The 23,601-nt window shown below is 31.8% G+C and overlaps 1 protein-coding gene across 1 annotated transcript in view; it reads left to right on the forward strand.

Annotated features, from left to right (window-relative positions):
- Positions 1–23,601, forward strand: part of LOC126885013 (potassium voltage-gated channel subfamily KQT member 1-like) — a 102,746-nt gene that overhangs the window by 59,766 nt on the left and 19,379 nt on the right. The window contains exon 2 of the mRNA XM_050651404.1: positions 2,971–3,081. Within this exon, the coding sequence (XP_050507361.1) occupies positions 2,971–3,081 (111 nt within the window). The remainder of the gene's footprint in view (positions 1–2,970; positions 3,082–23,601) is intronic.

Raw genomic sequence — 23,601 nt, forward strand, 5'->3', positions numbered from 1 at the left:
ACGGTTTTGATCTTCAATATCTCGCTTAATATTGCACCTAGAACACCATTTAAAATACTTGTTTGTTCATTTTTTTACCTACTACAATTTTCTTCAGTATATTATTAACGTTAAAATGCATATTTTTGGAGATATTTGCAAAAAACTGTTGAAAATCGTGAGAAAATTCCGAATTTTCAATTGCCAATTACTTGAAAAGTATTGGGTTTTTGAAAAAACTTTATACAACATTTTTTGCTTAAAATTAGGTCTTCTATCGATATCTGAATTTATTTTGAAGAAAAAATTTTTTACCAACGAAAAGGGGTGGCAACCACCCCCAGAGTGAAAACGGAGTTCGGGTCAATATCACTTTTGAAGTTAAGGGTAGGATAAGCCTACTTCCAAAATTTCATGTAAATCGGTTCATAGTTCACAGGAAAAAATTTCTGAGCTAAAAGGCTTTAATGACTGCACTAAGGTGCAACTTTTAACTAGCTAATGCCAGTTTTAGTCGTCTGAACCTGACGTCTGAGCTAATCTTAGGAACGAAATAGTATAGTTTAAATTCCTTTTAAGATGAATTCACTGATGATAGTCTGATAAGACCGAAAGCTTTCTGAATTCTCAATCTGTTTTTAATTCTTTGAATAATTTAAATTTTATAATGAAAATACACCATTTCAAATCAGAAGTTCTTACTTCGTTGTAAGTTTTTGTATAATAGAGTCGAACCCGCTTATTGGAATAGCCTTCGTGCTTAGCACAAGTATTCCTATAACAGGGATATTTAATAACCGATCATATTATGTGCTTAGTAAAAACGTTTTGGGATCTCAAATTTCTATTCCTTATACCGGGATATTCCTTTAACCGGTATTCTAATAAGCGGGTTCCACATCTATAAATAATATAATATATTATTTTATTAAAATATTATTTTATTATTTCTTTTTTATTTGTTTCTTTCTGTTGATACTGTTTCTTTCTTAACTACTCCCTTTCTTATTGAAAATTGCAGGTTTTTTTTATTTTCCTCATTTACATCGGGTGATTCTAGTGCAGCCGATATGTGAAACAATTGTGCATTTAATGATAAATGTAATAATTCGGACCACATATACTACAAATATGAAGGTTCAAATCTAGATATGAGGCCATCTCAGAATTTGCCTTTTACAAAAATAGCGGGTATTCAAAATGGCGACTATACATATGAGACTAATAGCACGATAACTTTTGAACGAAAAATCCAATTTCAACCAAATTTGGTAAATAGGTTCTTTTTTTGATGTGTAAGATCGAGGTCTTGAACCGGAAGAATCGGTTTACCAGAAGTTGTGTTTTTCCTGGTTTTTATGTAAAAATATGTTGTTTTTGTTTCAATTCTTTCACCCTGTATGAATTAATTTTTCAAAAAGGTAACACAGCCATTGAAAAGAGCGTAAAAATATTTTTTAGAAAATATTTTGAACTTTTTATTGATGGTAATTACCATTTAATAAATGCATAACGTATCTTCACATGTACCTATGTGCGGCAGATTCGTGCAAATATTATAAGGATTATTGTGCATTTAAGCATATAATTTGGACCACATATGCTACACATATAAAGGTATAAATTTAGATATTAGGCCATCTCAGTTTTTTTCCTTTTACAAAAATGGCGGGCATTCAAAATGGCGACTATACATATGTGACTAATAGCACGATAACTTTTGAACGAGACGTGAGATTTCAACCAAATTTGGTATATAGGTCTTAAACCGGAAGAATCGATTTACCAGAAGTTGTGTTTTTACTGTCTTTTTTTATGTAAAAATATGTTGATTTTTTTCAATTCTTTCACCCTGTTTATATAAATTTTGCAAAAAGGTAATACTGCCACTGAAAAGGGTAAAAAAGTATTTTTTAGGAAATATTTTGAACTTTTTAGTTATGGTAATTATCATTTAATAAATGCATATCGTATGTTCACATGTACCTATGGACAGCAGATTCATTTTGAATGGCCGCCATTTTTGTAAAAGACAAAATCTGAGATGGCATCATATCTTAATTTAAATCTTTGTATGTATAGTATGTGTGGTCCAAATTATATTCTTCAACTATTAAATGTCTCTTTTGGATTTATGTCGATTTAATTTCACAGCGACGAAGTTCTTCACGTTTTCATGCGGCTAAACATTTGGAAAATGCAATTAAAACCTGCTGGCATATTATTAATGAGTTGTCAAATAAATATCATTATTTTAATAATATAAATGTTAATGACAACAAACGGTCTGTCTATTATGCCCTAGCTAATTAATAATTTTTTCATAAAGTACCTTTAGGAAGAGTTGTCAATAATGTAAAACCAATTAGTAATATTTCAGTTATTATGGACAACCCAAAAACAAAAAGCGTTTTATATTCGTATACTATGTTTTATTGGTAATTTAGAATAATATGAATTAATAATTAATAATGAAAATGAAATAAAAATTATGATCTTGTAAATTTGACGACCTTGTGCCTTAAAAAGCGCGATTGTATAGGCTTGGAGTACAAAGACTCGTTTCATATGGGCTCTCTATGATTGTATAGGGTGCTAAGGATCCGCGAAAAAGTCAGGCTACCACAAATGACAAGCAGCAATAAATGAATATTATTTCATAACAATTGAAATTTCTTAATTTAAAATAGGACCAGAAGATGATGAAACAGAAAAAGGGTTGAAAACGATACTAGGTACGGAACATCATAGGCCTCTGCGAAATAAGATGAAGATGAAAAGACCAAATTATTCTTAAATTAGGACACCTATTTCAGAATAAATGTCAACGTCAAAATAGAAAATTTGGTGAAATGTTTAGTAATTTTCTTGGTAATGAATCAAGTTTTTAAAGATTTAGTTTAAATTTAAATAAAAGTTTTTATTATATTGAACTTTTTGTTATATCTTATTAATAATAATCCTCTTTAATTTATAAATATTTGTTTGCAGGAGGACGATCTCAGCTGTCAGTCACGATAGTTGAAGTGGCGGGAACACCAGCTCCAAGTCCACTTTCAGACCGTAGCAACGAACAGCTTTTGCAAACACCTTTGGATTCAGGTAAATTAATAACTGTCCTGCAATATTGGAGTCTCACGATATTTGCAGCATTAGAAAAATGCAAATGATGAATAATTTAGTTTGTTGTAAATCTTAAGGATGTAACAAAATTCTTAAATTCGACTATCAATATTATTATGTGATTGTAAATATCATAATTTGATGTTAGTATTCCGAGTAAATATAAAATCAACTCCTTAACAGGTTGATTAAGTACACCTAAATTTAGTCTAGAAGTTTTTCATCGCTTTACCATATAGTCCAGAAAGCCACTGCGCATCCGCTAGGAAAAATATTCTAATTCGGATTTTTTGCACAATCTTACTCAAAAAGGACTCCTTTTAACAAATTTGCATGTTGCCAGGAACAAAAGGTGGTCAAAAATTTTTTAAACGTTTTTTTTTGTTTTTTTCCTAAAACTATTTTAATTGCATGGAAAAAAGTTTTTTTAGGTTTTTTGGATCATTCCAGACAGAAAAGGTCTTTAGTGACTTTTGTCTAAAAATGATAGTTTTTGACATATAAGCGACTAAAAATTGAAAAATTGCGAAATCGGCCATTTTTAACCCTCAAAAACTATGTGAAAAACTGAAAATATGAATGTTGCCAATATAAGTAGATATTCTTTAAACATCGATTGATGAAATCCCGAAGAGTTTTTTGCAATACAATATTCAAAACTTCTTTGTTTTTTAATTGCTAATCAAGCGTGCGCGACACTATTTTCCACCGACAGTATGGTGCAAATGAATGGAATAAATTAGTTATTTCGTAAACCGGCGACTTTAAGGCAAAATCCCGATTTTTATTTTTAAGTTATGATATTGTGGCATATATGGTATACTAGTGACGTCATCCATGTGGACGTGATGACGTAATCGATGATTTTTTTAAATGAGAATAGGGGTCGTGTGCTAGCTCATTTGAAAGGTTCTTCAATTCTCTATTCAGTAATATAAACATTTACATAATTATTTATACAGGGGGTCCAAAAAATTTTCATTAACTCAAATTATTTGACAAAAAAAGAAGTAGAAGGACACCCTGTATAAATAATTATGTAAATGTTTACATTACTGAATAGAGAATTGAAGAACCTTTCAAATGAGCTACCACACGACCCCTATTCTCATTTAAAAAAATCATCGATTACGTCATCACGCCCAGACGGATGACGTCACTAGTATACCATATCTGCCGCAATATCATAACTTAAAAATAAAAATCGACCTGTTTCGGGATTTTTCCTTAAAGTCGCCGGTTTACGAAATAACGAATTTATTCCTTTCATTTGCACCATACTGTCGGTGGAAAATAGTGTCGCTCACGCTTGATTAGCAATTAAAAAACAAAGGCGTTTTGAATATTGTATTGCAAAAAACTCTTCGGGATTTCATCAATCGATGTTTAAATAATATCTAGCTATATTGGCAACATTCATATTTTCAGTTTTTCACATAGTTTTTGAGGGTTAAAAATGGCCGATTTCGCAATTTTTCAATTTTTAGTCTCTTATATGTCGAAAACTATCAATTTTAGAGAAAAGGCACTAAAGACCTTTTCTGTTTGGAATGATCCAAAAAACCTAAAAAAACTTCTTTAAAAGCAAAAAAAATAGTTTTAGGAAAAAAACAAAAAAAAAAAACGTTTAAAAAATTTTTGACCACCTTTTGGTCCTGGCAACATGTAAATTTGTTAAAAGGAGTCCTTTTTGAGTAAGATTGTGCAAAAAATCCGAATTAGAATATTTTTCCTAGCGGATGCGCAGTGGCTTTCTGGACTAATAGTAAATCTTTACATTAATTATAAGAAACAAAACCAGCAGTTTAGTTATTAGTTGTGATTCAGTTATACAGTTTTGTAAATTCAAAGGTCTTTAACAAAAACTTGTTTTTTGGCTTATCCTCGATAAGTTAAATACTTTGTAATTGACAGAGTCATACTGACCCAAATACAATATAATTAAACGAAATATGAAAATTAAAATAAAAAGTATTTAACAATTTTATCCGATGGCTGGTACTTCTGACTACAGGGGTCCTCTAATGTTACCCGATCAACAAACACCATCTTATTCTACAATTACACAACAGAAAGCAGCTACATTCCCTTCGAAACTACAAGCCATTATTATCCCAGCAGTAGACACACTAAAATTAGAAGACTACGTTACAGGAAAAGGATCACTAGTACAACCCAAAAATGTACTTTTTTCATCACGAATTTCTAACGGCAGAATCTGCATATACCTTTCCAGCAAAGAAGTTGTTGACACTTTTTTAACAGACCACGGAGGTATAAAAATAGGAGATAATGTTATCAAAACAAGAAGACAAGAAGTCACTCCTGCTAATAGGTTACTGCTGTCTAGTGTCTGTCCATCTATTCCTCATCACATCCTCGAAAAATATCTTACCGAGAAGGGCTTTCATCTTCTTTCACCGATGTCTTTCTTAAGAGCGGGAATTCAAGATCCTTAATATAGTCACGTATTAAGCTTTCGTAGGCAGGTGTACTATACACCTATCGACAATCTTGTTATTCCTGAATCAATTCTCATTGACTTCGATAATAAATCTTGCCGAATCTTTCTTTCTGATGGACTCACTTGCTATCTTCGTCATCAATCTGGTCATATCGCCTCAACATGTACCTATACGGCCATCCAGTCAAACCCGTCTATACCTACATCCCAAACTGACCAAGACTCTATTTCTTCCTGTATTGCAACAGCTGAAGACAAAAATCACTCTGTCCAGAATCAAACAGAAAACACAGGTGAAACAATGGATTCCCAAGAACTCCCTATAGAAATTACTATACCGAAACGTTCTCATTCTGAAATATCGTCTCCAGTTAATACACCACCGGTAGAAAACACAGAAATAGATTTTACAAAACCTAAAGCAAGATCAACAAAAAGCCAAGAGTCACTAAATCTGATACAAAAACTGGAGAAACAGTTTCTACTGAATCACTTATCCAACCTGCAAAGAAATTTATTGATGAAGCTTCAACCGTGTTTGAATTAAACTATACAGGGATAGTCAGCTTTCTGGATGATGCACACGGTTCCCCCAATCCATTAAGTATCGCACAAGAATACACGAAAAACATAACAGGACTATTAACAATGCTAACAGAAATCTACCCCAAACTCGAAGACAGACGCATTAAATCTAGAATTACACGAACAAGGAAGAAAATACGTCGTCAACTAAATCTAGATCAAACTGAAAATGATAACTCCGAAGATACAGATGTTTCCCAAGAAAACCTCAATTAAAGAAATCAATAAATGGTCACTTCGTTATAGACTGTCCATTATATCATCTGCAAAGACAAGCTACTGGACTACCATGTTATATAAAGTGTGCGTTAAATAGTGCAGATTGTGACAAAATCATTAGGTTTTTAAAGGAAACTAAATTATATAACCAAATTGAGTGCTACGTTTCAGAACAATCATAAATTAAAATCAACTTTGTAAAAACTCCGTAAAAAAGACTGTAAAAAAGCTTTGTAAAATAGTTTATATTTTATATCAAATTAATATGTATCATTGTACCACCGCTAATAACCTTTTATGGTTGATACGGGTTATTTCTAATAAAAAAAGTCCTTAACATGTCGGGATAGCATGATGAATTATTCAATATGTCATTAACTTCTTCTACATTTTCTGATTTTTAGAAAGTGAGTTTTTTAAAACTATTTTTAAATCTGGTAAAAATAATAATGTTAAAAATTACAGGGTGGTTTGTTTGCAGTCTGAACTAGCAAAGCTGCTTGATTTTTTGATAACCAATAGCTGGTTCAATCAACGATAAAGTTTAAATACAAAATAAGATTTGTACAAGTAGATTTCGTCTAACAGAAACCATGTTGTTGACAGACAATTAAATTTTTACAGTCGTAGGTTAACAGCTGCTGTTAATTTCGAAGCACGGAACCACGGTTGATTTAGTCACGTGACAAGAACCTATACAAGGACCGTAAGCGAGGAAAATACAGCACATTTCTACAATCTAAGACATTCCTAAAACAGAACCGTTTTGCGAACGAACCAACTATCTTATCGTAACTAGCATAGCGTAACCAGGGGGTTTAGAAATATTTAAATGTCTTTCAGTTTAATATATATATAAATGAATTGTGAAGGTTGCATAAAAAACCGTAACACCACTAAAACAAAAACTTCGCATATATTGAATAGATGGTCTATATGGCACTGTATGTTGTGTAAACTCCTTTCTCCTACTGTTGGGTTACGACACAAGGCGGCTTCACCTAATTATTGTCCTCCTTGATACGGACATTGTCTCCTGTTCAGTGGGTTCTAAGTAATGTTGTTTTTCTTGAAGTATTCAATCAATGTGTTTTTCATGGTTTTTAAGATGAATGTACTCAGACTCATGGGCCTGTATGATTTTACACAAGAGGTAATCTGTTTTCCTTGATTTGTGAATGTATCCCAGAGAAAACCTAGGTCTAAATATTGCGTTAAGTGAACTGTGGAAGCTTACTGTTCAGGATTCGTCTAGCTAAGTCACTCAGGTGTGAGTTCACCTTATTTAAGGTAAACAATGAGTCTTGGAAGGAACAATTTTATATGATTGATTAATCCTATTCATTTAAAATTTAATAATAAACTGAAATGATATTTTATTATATCAAGCAAATGCTGTCTATAGTAGTTTTACAAGAGATTTAGGTGATACTTATGACACTATTGGATTGTTTGCTAGAATTGGAAGAGGATAATAGACGTCGTTGGCTACAGATGAAGTAGGTAGATCTAGGCGTTTGCCATGTAAGTGTCTTCAATTAGTCGTTGTGTTATTGAAGGCAGCTGCAGTTTCGATTTGTAGAATTATTCCACGTGTCTACATCGTCGGCGATGCCTTGTAGAAGGCTTCAGGAAGTCCCTCACGAAAGGGGGGACAAAAATATATATGTCAAAAAACCCAAGAAGTTTTAACGAAATAAAATTGTTTTTATTTACATTATAAAAATATTACCTTCCATTTAATCCGAGACTGACACCACAGAACGGAAATCAAGAGTTGTCAACCGATAAATCTATTATGTCTTTTGGAGTTAGGCCCACATTAGAGAAATTTTACATATATTGTGTTTACCTTTGAATGCGGGTAAAAGATAAGAAGAGAATATAATTGAAAAAATCAAGCAGGGTATTTAGTTGATAAAAGAATTGAGCGCTTAAAACTATTTTTAGAGGGAAAATAGTAAATCAAAACACAAAATTAAGAAATGAATAAAATCAACCGAGATTGGAATAAAATAATGACAACGTTACAGTACTTAATTTTCCGTTAACGTTACAATACATACTATAAAAGGTTTATAGTATTTCCTTGACGAATAGAATAAAAATATTAAATAAAATAAATACTCACCTCTAAAAGAAATTCGTCTTCGATGACGAAATAAAAAAGACTAAGGAAAATCTGTTCATGACACAGCGAGTCGACGGCAAAAGCAATTTTCCAGGTTAAATCGCAACAGCTTAATGCAAAATCGATACAAGGAATAATTCATTTGAACCAAGCAAAAGCACCAAGGGAAACATTATTTTCATTGTATTTGTCAGAAAATACCTTTATTTTTCTACAAACGTTCAAACGGGTCATTTAAATTTAAAGAGTAGAAAGTTAGTGTTAACGATTTCATATAAACACATTGATAATTTAAGATAAATATTCTTTTTTATTTAGAGAAGAATGTCACACCCAGCATATGGTATTATCTACTACATAAGATATTATGTTTGTTATACATTGTGAAATATGTATATGTTACCGACCAAACCCGATTTCAGGATAAACTAGTTTGTCCTGAAATCGGGTTTGGCGGTAACATATTTAAGATAGTCTCCCAGATTCTGGACTGGTCACACATAACCGGATAAATTGTTGGGTAGGCGATAATGAATGAGACCGTTGTTGTGCGTAGTGTTAATCCTGTATTGCGGGATCCAATTCATCGACTTGTGTTGCAAATTCGGTGTTGATGTCTGTATTGCTTTTACTGTCGTTGGAGTTTTTCAAAAAATCCATGCAGAATCCACATTTCCGTATGTCATCGATGCCTAGTATCGCTTGTGAGGAGAGATTTGGCATGTAATAAAACTTAATTTGACGCCATTCATCATTGATTAGGCATATGCTATGATAGCTTTGTCTTATTTCTTGGGTGCTACCGTCTGCAAGCCTAATATCTGTCCTTTCCTGTTCTTCGGAAGATATATATTAATATCTCCTTGATGGTTAAAGATGAATTACACAATTCGCCTCGGGAAGGGTCACTGTTTGTGTAAAGTATGAATATATGTTAGTCTTGAGAGTCCTAGGCGTGGCCTGGTTCCCTAGAAACAGTCGAACCATTGTGCAGCACTACTCTGTGGCGCCACAAAGTAGCTTCCGATAATCAGCCGTAAATTCTTATGTAAATTAAACGTGTCATTCTAGCCAAGCGACAGTGGCCTACCACTGTCGCTGATCCTCGCTGCTAGTGGCGCTCATTACAAAATCATTGGCGCTACAAAATCATTGGCGCTTCAAAATCGCTTTTTTAAGCCACTTTGTGGCTCCACTCAGTAGCTGCAGAATGGCTCGTCTATTTCTGCGGTACACTGTTTGTCGGCGACGACGGTTGTCAGTTTATGGGCACCAAGGTGGTATGTAGTTTCGTTTTTGATAGATCGAAGTTTAAAATGTTGAGAATGATACTGACACCAAAACTACTGTGTCACAAGCGTGTAGTTAAAGTTATTTAATACACTCAAAAAATGTGTTAAGTTTGGCTCGATGGCTAAATGGCTAGACTGCTAAAGAGGTGATAATATAGGTGGACGTTTTTGAGATAAAAATATTTTATTTAGATTGAGTTAATTACGAAATGGATTGCGAAGACTCTCCAAAGAAATAAAATTAAACAATGAAATAAAGATAAGAAAATTACAATATCTAGGGCATGTCATGAAGGACAAAATACCAGCTTCTCTAAGTTGAGGGAAAGTTTATAGGAAAATTAAGCGGTAGAGAGATACCAATGTATTGGCTTTGTCATATCAGAAAATGGTTTAAGTGTTTTTCAAATCAACATTTTAGAGCAGGTATAAGCAGAATTCAGATAGTCATGCTAATTAGTAACACTGGTAAACACACAGTTTGCTGCCAGAAATTTTTTTACTTTTTCTAGGTAATTTGGGTCTGCTGAATCCAAAAATTCCACCAGATTTGCTCCACCAGATCGCTTTCAGAAAATACGACAACAGATTACATTTCTAACATATAGGGTAATTTAACGCAGCACTACCTACATATATGTAGTGATGCTACCCATGAAATAAACAAAACACGAATAAAAAGTAATATATTTATTGTACAACAATATACTTACAAAAATCATGACATATCTGCCAAAAAAACTTAACTTTCCATCTAATTTTACCAGCGTCGCAGCAAAAAATGCCGTTATTTGGCATCACCTAAAAACTTCCTTTTATATGATTTTCTTGTAAAGGCTTTAAAAGGACGGTCCCTTTAAAGACTCCAGCAGTAATTTGCCATCATCTGATTGCCCCATCTCCCCTGATACCTCTCTTCCATCGTTTTGATATCTTGGTGAAGGCATTCCCCTTGTTCCTCACTAAAGTCACCAAGATTTTCTGAGAAACGTTCTAAATGGCTGTAGAGGTATTTTAATTCTCATATGACAACCGTGTTTGTTAAAGTTGTTGAGCATTTCTTCCACTCTAATGCCCAATTGGTATACTTCTATATTTGTTGCCATTATGTAGAAGGACACACTTTCAACTTCGTTTGGAATTGTCTATAAAAAGATGCCAGTGATCTGGTGTATACTCAGATACACCCATTTCTTCTAACAGTCCTTTAATATTGTTATAAAAAACCATATCATCTTGCTGAGAAAAAAAGGCAAAAAAAACTTTTTCTCTATCACGGTAGTATGTATATTTTGGTGTCTGGGTGAAGAACATTCCTTTGTTTTAGTCTGGAGGCAAGCAACTCAGAAGAATCCTTTGGAAGGTTCAAAGCTCTGATAAGATCGCTTAGCTCTTACTGAATAAAGCGCTCAAGACCTGTTGAATCCCCTTCAAAATCACTGTCGTCTTCCCAAATCTATTAGTCTGTAGTTCGTCAGATAACATTTCGACATTATCCTCTGGTAACGTAAGTACACTGCTAAATATTGGAATGGGTATCTGCTCAAGCTGATGTGGAATTGGTCTTATTGCTGAATCCAGGTTAGGATGGTCTTTGCTGAATCGTTAAAATGATTTTTTGGTTCTCTCCATACCATTGGAATACCAAACTTTAAACATTTTCGTTGTCCTTTCGTCCACTGTCTCAAGTTTTTAAGACAAGTTTTGCACACTACATGTGGAGCCCAGGATTTATCTTGATCTCCTAAATGAACACCAAAATAGGCTTGATATGTCCTTTTGTCCATTTGCCCATTTGTCTTAGATTTTGTTAAGTTTGTTTATAAACATATTGCAATTATAGTGGTGGAATATACAAAAATGTAAGAATATTTTAGTATTTGATGAGTATGATATATCTCGAAAATTAAAGCTGATACAAAGAAAAGGTTTATATTTTTGGAATCAGCACAGATGAATTAACTAAAATTAGTTTATTTTTTTTCTGCAGCAAAACAAATTTTTTTTTTTTTGTTGGGCTGTGTAATATTTCAAAGAAGACGGTATCCTAAGAAGGAGAAGTTTTTATATAAAATACGGCTTATAGAAAAAATGTTATTACAAAATCGATAAAACATGTAAGTTGTTATGTTAAAGGGATCGACTTTAATGTAATTCATAAACATTTTAAAAATTTTTATTGGTTATTAAAAATATAATATAAATATTAATTTTTTCTACGAGCGTGCAAAAATGTCTACTTTCGCGCACGCGTTTTAGTTTAGAAAGTTTACTTTTTCGCACGCGTTTTACTTTTCTGCACGCGTTTAAATATGTTAATATGGTCTGAAAATAATTATAATACCTGCAATAAACTAATATTTAGATATTATTTACTATTTTATTTCAAATGTATCTTATTGTGTTCCTGTTTTAATGAAATTAACGCGATTATTTCATTCATAGGAGATTCTGACCAATAGAAAGCTACAGCAATCTAAATTAATTTGATAATTTTTGATAATTACCCGTCGTCAAGTGTATTACGTCAGATGCACTTTGTTGCTACGAAAAAATACATTCAGTGACATTAATGACGATTAATGTTTTAAAAATAATAAAAGTGATAATTTTGTACTTACATAAATAAATTACAATAAAATTTTGGTTTTGAACTAAAATTAATATAGAATTTTAGAGCTCTTATGCAATTACTACTGACAATTCGACAATATTTCACAATTATGAAATTAGTTAATCAATTATGTTAATAATTGTTATGTTAATTGATTAACTAATCTCATAATTATAATCAATTATGTTTTCAGCAACCCAATCAATGTTGACATTGACAGTTGGTGACAGTAATTAAATATTGATACTGATCATTGTTGATTAGCGTTCGAACAACCGGCCCTAAGTTTTTCAACCTAATAAAAATATTTGTAAAATAAAATATTTTTAAAAGATTTTTAATTGAAAAACTTATTGATTTTAAAAAATGTAACTTTATTTTAAAACTTTATTTTAAACTTTATTGTAAAAATGGTATACATTTTTATTTTATAATTCATTAATTTATTAATTTATTAAAAAATGACATTTTTTTATGAATTTAAAAAAAATTTGACCCTGTCAGATATTTTCTTGTTTGATCTGTGCACTATGTCTGCTTGAGTTTTCAATAATGAGGTGCGTTCTTACAAAAAATAAGTAATATGATGTCAGAAAAAGCTGCCCATATTGTAGGTTTAAATGGAGATGGATGATCGCAGCAATATTTAGCTGATGTTATCGGAATCCACCTATCAGGCGTTTCAAGAGCTTTAAGAAGGTAAAGAGAAATTGGAGGATACACAAAAAGACCAGTTCCAGGACTTCCCATATTCACGAACCCCGCAGATGGACGTTATTTACATCTGCAGACTTTGCGTACACATCATGTTACAGCTAGACAACTACAAAATGATCTTTGAATAGCCCGTAATATTCAAATAAGTACCAATTTGGCTAGAAATAGATTGAGGGAATTTGAAATCAGAGCCAGAATGCCTGCTACTGCTTCACTGTTAACGAGGGTACATCGTATGGCACGTTTAAATTTTGCACCAGGACATGTCGATATTGATATTGAGGACTAAGCTAATATTCTTTTTATCGATGAGTAAAGATTTGTACATTGTGGATCCGACCGACGGTGCAAAGCGTCTGTCGGATCCACAAAGTGCAAATGAATTGAAGTTGAATCATCAGTAAAAAGAATATTAGTCCAATCCTCAATACCCCTATCGACATGTCCTGGTGCAAAACTTAAACGTGCTATTTGGTGTGCACTCATTAACAGTGGAGCAGCAGCAGGCATTCTCGATCTGATTTCAAATTCCCTTAAACCTCGCAGGACCAACCTTTTAGTAGAAACAGCGAGGACCAAGGAGGGTCAATAAATGTCCACGCATAAATTAATCAAAAACGTGCTTCTTTATTTAAACTAATTTAAAAATAACACTTTTACATAATATTCCTAGACGTTAATGGAATAGTTGAAAGATACGAATTTATAATTTACCAGGAGTCTTCGGCTTCAGTGGAATTGGCATCATCATAGGATACAGAAACATTTTTGACTTCTTGCTGTGCTTACCGCATACATACTTGCATTTTGAATAAACTATGGTTGTTTTTGCCAACTTATTGCCATTTTTTCTTTTAGATTTTGCTAATCTGACACAGCAATGATATCGTCCCTTTCCATTTTGGGATGATGTTGAAGGTATTCAAGGGGATTATTTATATTCCACTGTCAAGTTTTTATAAAAGTATGAGGAAATGAATTAAATTATAGAAATGCTAATTATGCCATCTAATAGGGCAGTAGTACGCCGGCAAATATGCTTCTTTTCATGAGCATTTTTCAGTGCGTCACAAATGATAGAAAAAAAGGTATGTTCGTGATTATTTCATTCATAGGAGATTCTGACCAATAGAAAGCTACAGACATGCAAATTAAGGTGATAATTTTTGATAATCTCCCGTCGTTAAGCATATTACGTCAGATGCCCTTCGTTGCTACGAAAAAATACATTCAGTGACATTAATGACAAATGTTTTAAAAATTATAAAAGTGATGACTTTCAACCATCAAATACATATTTATAACAACTGTGTGTTTAATTTCACTAATTGGTACTTACATATATATAAATTACAATAAAATTTTGGTTTTGAACAGTTTTATTCATGAAATAATCGCAACAAATTGCACTCGAGCTCTAAAATTAATATAGAATTTTTGCCCTCGTGACACTTTGACATAATTTCACTCGCCTTCGGCTCGTGAAATTAAAACTGCCAAAGTGACACTCGGGAAAAATTCAATAATTTTAGAGCTCTTGTGCAATTACTACTGATAATATGGTACATTCCATGTCAAATCACTCAGGCAAAAAATTTTGGATCTCCGATTTGACTGAAAATTTATTTAAACAAATTTGCATTTTCTGTCGTAAAGTATCAATGAAACACATAATATTTTAATAGAAAGGACTCAAAAATGTCATTATATGGCATTATAACAAGTTATTTTGAATCAAAACAAGTTTTTGATAAAATTTTATAGTGTAAAAAACGTTAAAATACCGTTTTTTACATTTTCCTCCATTTAGTCCTGTCGCCAGTAGGGGTACAACGGCCTCCTTAATTCAGATGGACTTACCCAAGTTTTCTTTATGTATTTTCACCCGTAGAACACGAATTTTTTGGGTAACAGTCGATCCGGATGTCGATAAGATTGTTATAAACAAAGAACTTGAGGAATCACATAACAGCGATTTTTCGCAAAACAAAACATGTTTTTGTATTCTTTGGGTCATTCTAAGCAAAAAATTATTTTACAAGTTTTTTGGTAGGATGCACAGTTTTCGGCATAAACGGGGTTGAACTTTCAAAAAATCGAAAAATTGCAATTTTTGAACCCGAATAACTTTTGATTGAAAAATAAAATAGCAATTCTGCTTACCGCATTTGAAAGTTCAAGTAAAATTCTATCGGTTTTGATTATTTTCATTACTAGAAATTAATTTTTTTATTGTTAAACAAAGCTATCAACACATAGTGATTGAATGATGTTTTCAATGCATTTCTAATTTGAAATCGAACGAGTAGGCGCGCATACACAATTTCTACATACATTACGTCCATTAAAACGCATGCATTGAGCCCGGGAAACACTATGTGTTTATACCTTTATTTAACAAATAAAAACTTATTTTTTAGCAATGCAAATAATCAAAACCGATAGAATTTGACTTGAACTTTCAAATTCAGTAATCAGAATTGCTATTTTATTTTTTAATCAAAAGGTTATATGAAGGAAATATTCCGGTTCAAAAATTACACTTTTTCGATTTTTTGAAAGTTTAACCGCGTTTATCTCGAAAACTACGCGTCCTACGAAAAAACTTGTAAGACTTGCTGAGAATCACCCAAAAAATACAAAAAAATATTTTGTTTTGCGAAAAATCGCTGTTATGTAATTCCTCAAGTTCTTTGTTTATAGCAATCTTATCGACATCCGGATCAACTGTTACCCAAAAAATTCGTGTTCTACGGGTCAAAATACATAAAAAAAACTTGGGTAAGTCCATCTGAATTAAGGAGGCCGTTGTACCCCCCCTGGCGACAGGACTAATTCCCAAAATACGTCATCATCGATTTGGCTGAAAATTTACACACAGCTAGCCAAAAGATAAGACTTTAAGTGGTTAAAAGGATTTGAATTATATTACAATACCAAAAAAGTTACATGCAGTAATATCAGACTCAAAAGTATATATTAGTCCAGTTGGGATAGCATTTGACCTTGAATGCCGACCTGCCCAAAATTTTATTTTTCTGATCTTTAGGGAGTCAATAGTAGCCTAAATTTAAAATCACGAATGAATTCCTCCGTTACGTTAGCCGCCATCTTGATTTTAAAGGAGAACCTGTTTTGCTCAATATCTCCGCCATTTTTAACTTTTCAACAAAAATAGTGGGAACTGAAATTGTTCCAAATAAATCGTGTTTACAATTATTACAATTTCTTTTTAACAATTTTTGTCGTGAGGTCGATATTTTCGAGTTAATTGTACTTACTATACTATACTAATTGACTATAATATTGCATGTAACTTTTTTGGTATTGTAATAAAATTCAAATTCTTCTCAGCACTTAAAGTCCTATATTTTGTCTATCTGTGGGCAAATTTTCAGTCAAATCGATTATGATTTATTTTGAGAATGGAGAAAAATGTAAAAAACGGTATTTTAACATTTTCTACAATATAAAATTTTATCAAAAGCTTGTTTTGAATCAAAGTAACTTGTTATAATGCCATATAATGAAATTTTTGAGTCCCTTCTATTAAAATATTATGTTTTCCATTGACACTTTACGATAGAAAATGCAAATTTGTATAAATAAACACCAAATCACTGTAAAATCGCATAAAATAAGATTTTGAGAAAAAAAGAAGAAGAAGAAGATTTTTTGACCTTAAATATCTTATTTTTACGTCTTGCAGAAGCTATATACCAATTTTCAGACAAATCGGAGGTCCAAAATTTTTTTTGTTCCAAAATTGAGTTTGAAATGGACCCATATACATTTTAGTGACATGACCTTTTAGTTAAATTTGACAGCTGTCACATTTTATTTGCAATTTGGAATAAAAGCAAATCAATATTGTGTTTATTGCATTTATAAAATGGTATTTTCTTTGATTTGTATAGTCTTATAAATTGTACAGATTATATTCGTAGATATATTATATAATTAGTAAATATTTTTTTTTTTTCGATTATAGCGTCATCTATTGACAACTAGAATAAATGTTATAAGTGTCACCGATGAAATGTAATCATTGACGTGCGTTTTTTTCTGTCACATACAATTTAATGCGTTAGAATGAAATCGAAAAACTATGACGCACTGAAAGATGCTCATGAGAAAAAGCATACTAATTATTTGAGATTTTTAGGAATAAAGGTATTTAGAAAAACGGATGTAATGAAATGTTGTGGATACTTTTTAACCCTCCTTGGTCCTTCTAGGGTTAATCTGTTTCTAACCGAATCGGCACTTTACGAACCGAACATTACGGGCCACAGGCTATGGAAAGATCATTTCGCAGTTGTCTCTGTAATTATGATGTGTACGCAAATTCTGCAAATGTAAATAGTGTTCATTTGCAGGGTTCGTGCACCTGGGAAGTTCTGGAACTGGTCTTCTTGTGTATCCTCTATTTTCTATATACCTTCTTAACACACTTGAAACGCTGGATTGGTGGATTCCCATAACTTCAGTAAGATATTGCTACAATCGGCCATCTCCAATTAAACCTACAATTTGGGCTGCTGGTTCTGTCGTTATATTGCTCATTTTATTGTAAGAACGCATCTCTTCATTGAAAACTCAAGCAGACATAGTGCACAGATTAGAGTTGCACAAGTTTGACTTCAATGTTTGAATTTGACTTGAGTTTGACTTAATTTCAAGTCAAACTCAAGTCAATCCTTCTGACAAATATTTCAAGTCAAGTCAAACTGGTCAATCGTACAGGTTTGAAAATTCAAACTGTTTGTCAAGCTAGTTTGAAAGAGTTTGAAAAATAATTTATTTAGTACATATACTTTTTTGTCGAGATAGACATGTTAGTTGCCAATTAAGATAAGAAAATTAATAATACAATGAGTGACACATAAAAGTCAAAATTTTCAATGTGTTTTAACTTAAAACTTTTAAATGTAGCTATTTATTTTTTTCGAATCCTGAGAAAACTAATAAGTATTTTTGAAAAAATTAAGCGCAGAATGAAAGATTGCGTTATTACCGACGGCCGAAAGTCTCTTAGAATAAATAAAAAGTTTCTTTTGAATGAAATATTTGCAATTAATAATAACACTAAATTTTCCTTTATATGTTCACCCCCGTAACTTATTAAAATAAACATTATAGAAGTTTTCAGGGATGTTCGTCCTTCAGGAATAATGTAATCTTTCATGATGCGTTTAAATTTTTTTTAAAATTCTTATTAGTTTTCTCGGGATTTGAAAAAAGTTAATACATTTAAAACACATTGAACATTTTGATAAGCGATATGTTACGCCTATGCCCTTAAGGGTTACAATAAAATAAGACTATTTGGTTTTTCAATGGACAGCTCAAAATAAAATGATTTGGAATTTTTATGACTTTCTTTTATTAAGAAAGCATTTATTTATCTTAGGGCCAGTTCGAAAAAACATGTGGTACCAAGCTGCTAGTATTGCTGTATATTCGTTGGTATTTCTTTAAAATTCAAAACTAACCATAGGGTTATTAGAACTGGATCCCGCGTACCAAAAAAAGTTGATTAATAGCAAGCTGAAAATTTGTTAATAGCTTAACTAACGGTGTCTAGTCGGACAAACTTTGATGTACGGGAACACTGGAACAGGGGAAGTTTTAATTGTGGAGCAGTTTTAAAGTATGGAACGTCAGATTACGAAAACGTCCCATGTATTTTGTCGGTCAGAACATCCAATTGATTTGTTACCCTTTCATTAAACTCTCATGCAAAAGTCAGACTGCTATTACTAACCAACATGATTTCTGTCATTTGACATGTTCTTCGTGTTCCACTCATTAAAATGCCCAGTTAGTGATAAACACTAGTTTGATTTTTGTATGAGAGTTTAATGAAATGGTAACAAATTAATTGGAAGTTCTGTCCGACAAAATACATGGAACGTTTACGTAGTCTGACGTTTCAAATTTTTAACCTTTTCCACAATTAAAACTTCTTTTGTTCCAGTGTTCCCATACATCAAAGTTTGTCTGACTAGACACCGTTAAGCTATTAACAAATTATCAACTTTTTTTTGGTACGCGGCATCCAGGTGTATAAAGTTTTATATCTACAATTTAAATTTTTTTCGGATACAGGCTACAAATGTTGGGTTTAAATTAAAAAAAAAAATTAATGTATAAAATATCCATTAAGCTTTCTTAATAATTATCCTAACTGGCGCGTTTATTATTGGGTTTTATTTGTCTGTCTGCGGTTTAAATATCGTATCATCCAATACATTCCTATGTTTATTGAAATTTGTCAAAAACATTTTTTTGGCCTTGTTGGGAGAGGGGGAATTTTTCCTACCCCTCTCCCATCCCCCGTTGATCCGCCACTGAACAAATAAAGGCGTAGGCGGTCTCATTTAAAATTGAAAATAAACACGTTGCGTAATATTCAAACTTTTCAAACTGTTTGAAGATGTTTGAATTCAAGTCAAACCTAAAGATATCGAAATCAAGTCAAGTCAAACTTTTTTATATAAAAAGTTTGATTTTCAAGTCAAGTCAAGTTTGTTGAGTAAAATCAGACTAGTTTGACTTGATGCATCTCTAGCACAGATCAAATTCTCGAACACAAATATATAAAATAAATATTTTATTTGGACAACGTTTTGTTTACTGTTTTTTGTTCTGCAAAAACATGCTTCAACTTGAAATGTTATGAGTTTTCAGACGCCTAAAGAAGACTATAGACGAGTATTATAACATTCGGCTAAAAATTAAAAATTATTTTTAACTTTTTTTTATTTTTGAAAAATTTTTCGATACTTTTTGTGAGTAAGCTATATCTATGTTTTTATAAATTATGGATGGACTCCCTGACTTTGCTTCGTTTTAGTTTAAAGAATCTTTCTAGAAAATGAATTATATTGTAAGCCTATGTATTTGATTTTCTAAGTTTTTAAATATTTGTTTAACGTCGTTTTCTTTATAGAACACATTAATATTATGCTTGTTTCTGTTAGCACTGAGTGCTTGTGATAAATCATATCTGTTGTTGGATAAAACTGTCATGAGAATAAATTGCTAATTTCCTTTCTTTCTGTTCTAAATTTGTACCGAAATAACCGAATTTAAATATTCACCAAATCGTGCCGCTTCTGTCTTATAATGATCTTATTCAAATGGTAACTTGTGTCGCTAATAACGAAATTAGAAATTTAAATGAGAAGCTCTAATCTGTTCTCGGTTATTATCGTTAGGCTGTGAATTAGGCATTAGGAACATAAAGGTGCGCCTAAGGGTATTTGCGGGAAAGCCATATTGAGTATTACATGGTGAACGAGTGGTAGCTGCCAATCAATACGTGAAATAAAGCCAGAAACAGGGAGCAAAAGGGAAACATTCCTTTACATATTTTAACATTTTAAAATATATACCAAGCACTATAATGCTGCTTATTTAATTCATAGGAGATTGTGATCAATAGAAAGCTACAGAAATAAAAATTACAGCGATTATTTCATTCATAGGAAATTCTGACCAATAGAAAGCTACAGAAATATGAATTAAATCGATAATTTTTGATAATCTCCCGTCGTTAAGTATATTACGTCAGATGCCCTTCGTTGCTACGAAAAAATACATTCAGTGACATTAATGACAATTATTAATGTTTTAAAAATTATAAAAGTGATGACTTTCAATCGTCAAATATTTATAAAAACTGTGTGTTTAATGGTACTTACATAAATAAATTACAATACAATTTTGGTTTTGAACAGTTTTATTCATGAAATAATCGTAACAAATTGCACTCGACCTCTGAAATTAATATAGAATTTTTGCTCTCGTGACACTCTGACATAATTTCACTCGCCTTCGGCTCGTGAAATTAAAACTGTCAAAGTGTCACTCGGGAAAAATTCGATAATTTCAGAGCTCTTGTGCAATTACTACTGATTATTTTTTAATGATTTTAACTTCCAATCGTACAGTAAGATTTTTGATCACCTGTTTAATTCTGTCCAATCAGATTAAAATTATACTGGGAATAATCTACTGTAGAAAATTGCCAATAGAATTTTTAAAGTTATACTTTAGGCGCGATTGAGAGTAAAATTTTATAATACTGCGCGCATGCGCACACAGACAGTATGGCGTTTAGTTGCTGAACCTTTCAAGTTATGTATAAATATATCAGTGCAAGAAAAGGTGTGAAAAGAATATATTAGTGTTTTAGTAAATATATTTATTATAATTTTTGTATCTTTGGATTTGTCTTCCTCAGGAGTAAGATGAGTATTATTAAAACATTTTATTATATATTTATTATACTTCACCTTCCAGTGTGTTTGTTACCGTGAATTTTCATTAGGTACGTCCGAACCGATACAGACACGGTCCTCGTAGCGTATTTGGTATAGCATTCGGCCAGAGATCGAGAGGTCTTGAGTTCGAGTCCGGAGCAGTCCTATACTTTTTTTATTTTTTGGAAAGCGGTAAGCACAAAATTAATTTGGTGTTTAAAAAAATTAAAACAAACTCTTTAAAGTATATTTATTTTTAAGAAATCATATAATAGAAATAAAACTTCTTACGTGCGTACAAAGTACACACACACATTCTTTTTTTAAAGTAGATTGTTTTTGTTTAATTGCAACCAGTTTCCTAGTTTTGATAACTGTCACATTTAAGGAAATATCCATAATATACTTTTAGCAAATACTATTGACTGTAATACATACAACTCGTGACAATTCCCATTACATTTGAGAAAGCAAATAATATAGAGCCATCTAGTGGTGTGTGGTGATAACCACAGAAATCTAACCTTACATTTATAAAATTGCTTTATTATTGTTTTTGTATAAGTGTTTGAACTATTTTTATTTTAATTTAATTTAGCAAAATTAGCTAGTTATTCAAAAATTTTAAAATTAAATTTGAATGTTAACGTCAAATTTTACATTTTCAAAACGTAGTGTTACTTCAAGCCGACAGTGGCGCTAGCGCGCTAGTGGCAACGTGCTTCCAGATTTCTGTGGGAGTTGGATGTATTACAGTCAATAGTATTTGCTTTTAGTTCTGCATCTAATGTCAAATGGTCACGAGGAGAACACAAATAGGCACATTTAAGCCCTTGATTTACTTCGGTAAGATTATTTCACGAATAAAACTGTATTTATTAATAAACTAACTAATATTTTATTAATATCTTCATCTAAATATTTGCTAAACTGTGCTTTTCACTTTGACAAGTTGAAAAATGTGTGTCACATTAATTGGGAACAATGTCACTGACTGTTTTTATACTAAGTCTTGAATTTTATATGTAAGTATTAAAAAATAATCTTACGAATATCACACGACAGTAAGAATAAATAAGAAAATAATGCTTCGTTTTTTCTCAAATTTGTTGTCATTGGACAATAGCCACTCGAGCCCTGCGGGCTCTCGTGTCTATTGCCAGACAATAGTCCGTTCTTTAACGGTAAAATATTGCAAAACCTCTAAATTTTAAAGAACCGCTTGGATTGACATGAAATTTGGCATACATATAGCTAATAAGTCAAAGAAAAAATGTGATATTGTGCCGATATGTGCTTTTGCCCTGGGGGTGGTTGTCACCCCCTTTTGGGGGTGAAAAAATATTCGTCCAAAGAAAGTCAGGAAATGGATAAACTGGCCAATTTTAAGTAACTTTTGATCTATAGTGTTTTTTCACTAAGTCAATACTTTTTGAGTTATTTGGCAGTGAATATGTTCATTTTTTCAACAAAATAACCACGCTTTTAGACGGTTTTTCGCAAATAACTCAAATAGTAAGAATTTTGTCGAAAAAACATTTTTAGCAAAAATATAGCCTGTAAAAAATTTTAAAAAATGGTGTATACATTATGTCTCTACATCTAGTAGAAGCAGAGTTATAGCTAATGAAAAATAGGTTAATATTCGTCAAATTCCAAATGGAATACTTTAACGTGAAATAACCAAAAATGAAGCACATTTCGGGGAAAACTCATTACAACTTATTTAAAGTGTTTAAAATTAGCTTAATTTTTGTCTTATAAAAAAAAATTTCTAGAATCAAAATTAAACAAGTTACGCCCAATTTTGGTAAAAAAATCGAGAAAATCGCCCCCTAATTAGTATCTTAAATGAACTTAATCGTTACGACTTCACAAGTTTCTTGACTCGTGTATATATTGTTTATATGATCTGTAAGTTTCATCGTTTCAAAGTCCTTATTATTGAAAGGGCTGTAGTTAAAAGGGGTTGAACGAGTTACTGATCACGAATGTATGCAAATTTAGAAACACCAAATCTTAATCATTTTTTGTCTAACAGAAAAACAAAAAAATACATGATATTCAGAAAAGCAAATTTGACTTTTTTGTTTTCCGAGATTTTTGGTATCTCTAACAATTTTTAAATTATTTTGAAAAAAAGCATATTTTTCAAAATTAAAATTTTTAAAAATTTTATTTTGAAACCAAATTTTTTCAAAAATAAG

The sequence above is a fragment of the Diabrotica virgifera genome, chromosome 5 (genome assembly GCF_917563875.1).
Source record: "Diabrotica virgifera virgifera chromosome 5, PGI_DIABVI_V3a".
NCBI lineage: Eukaryota > Metazoa > Arthropoda > Insecta > Coleoptera > Chrysomelidae > Diabrotica > Diabrotica virgifera.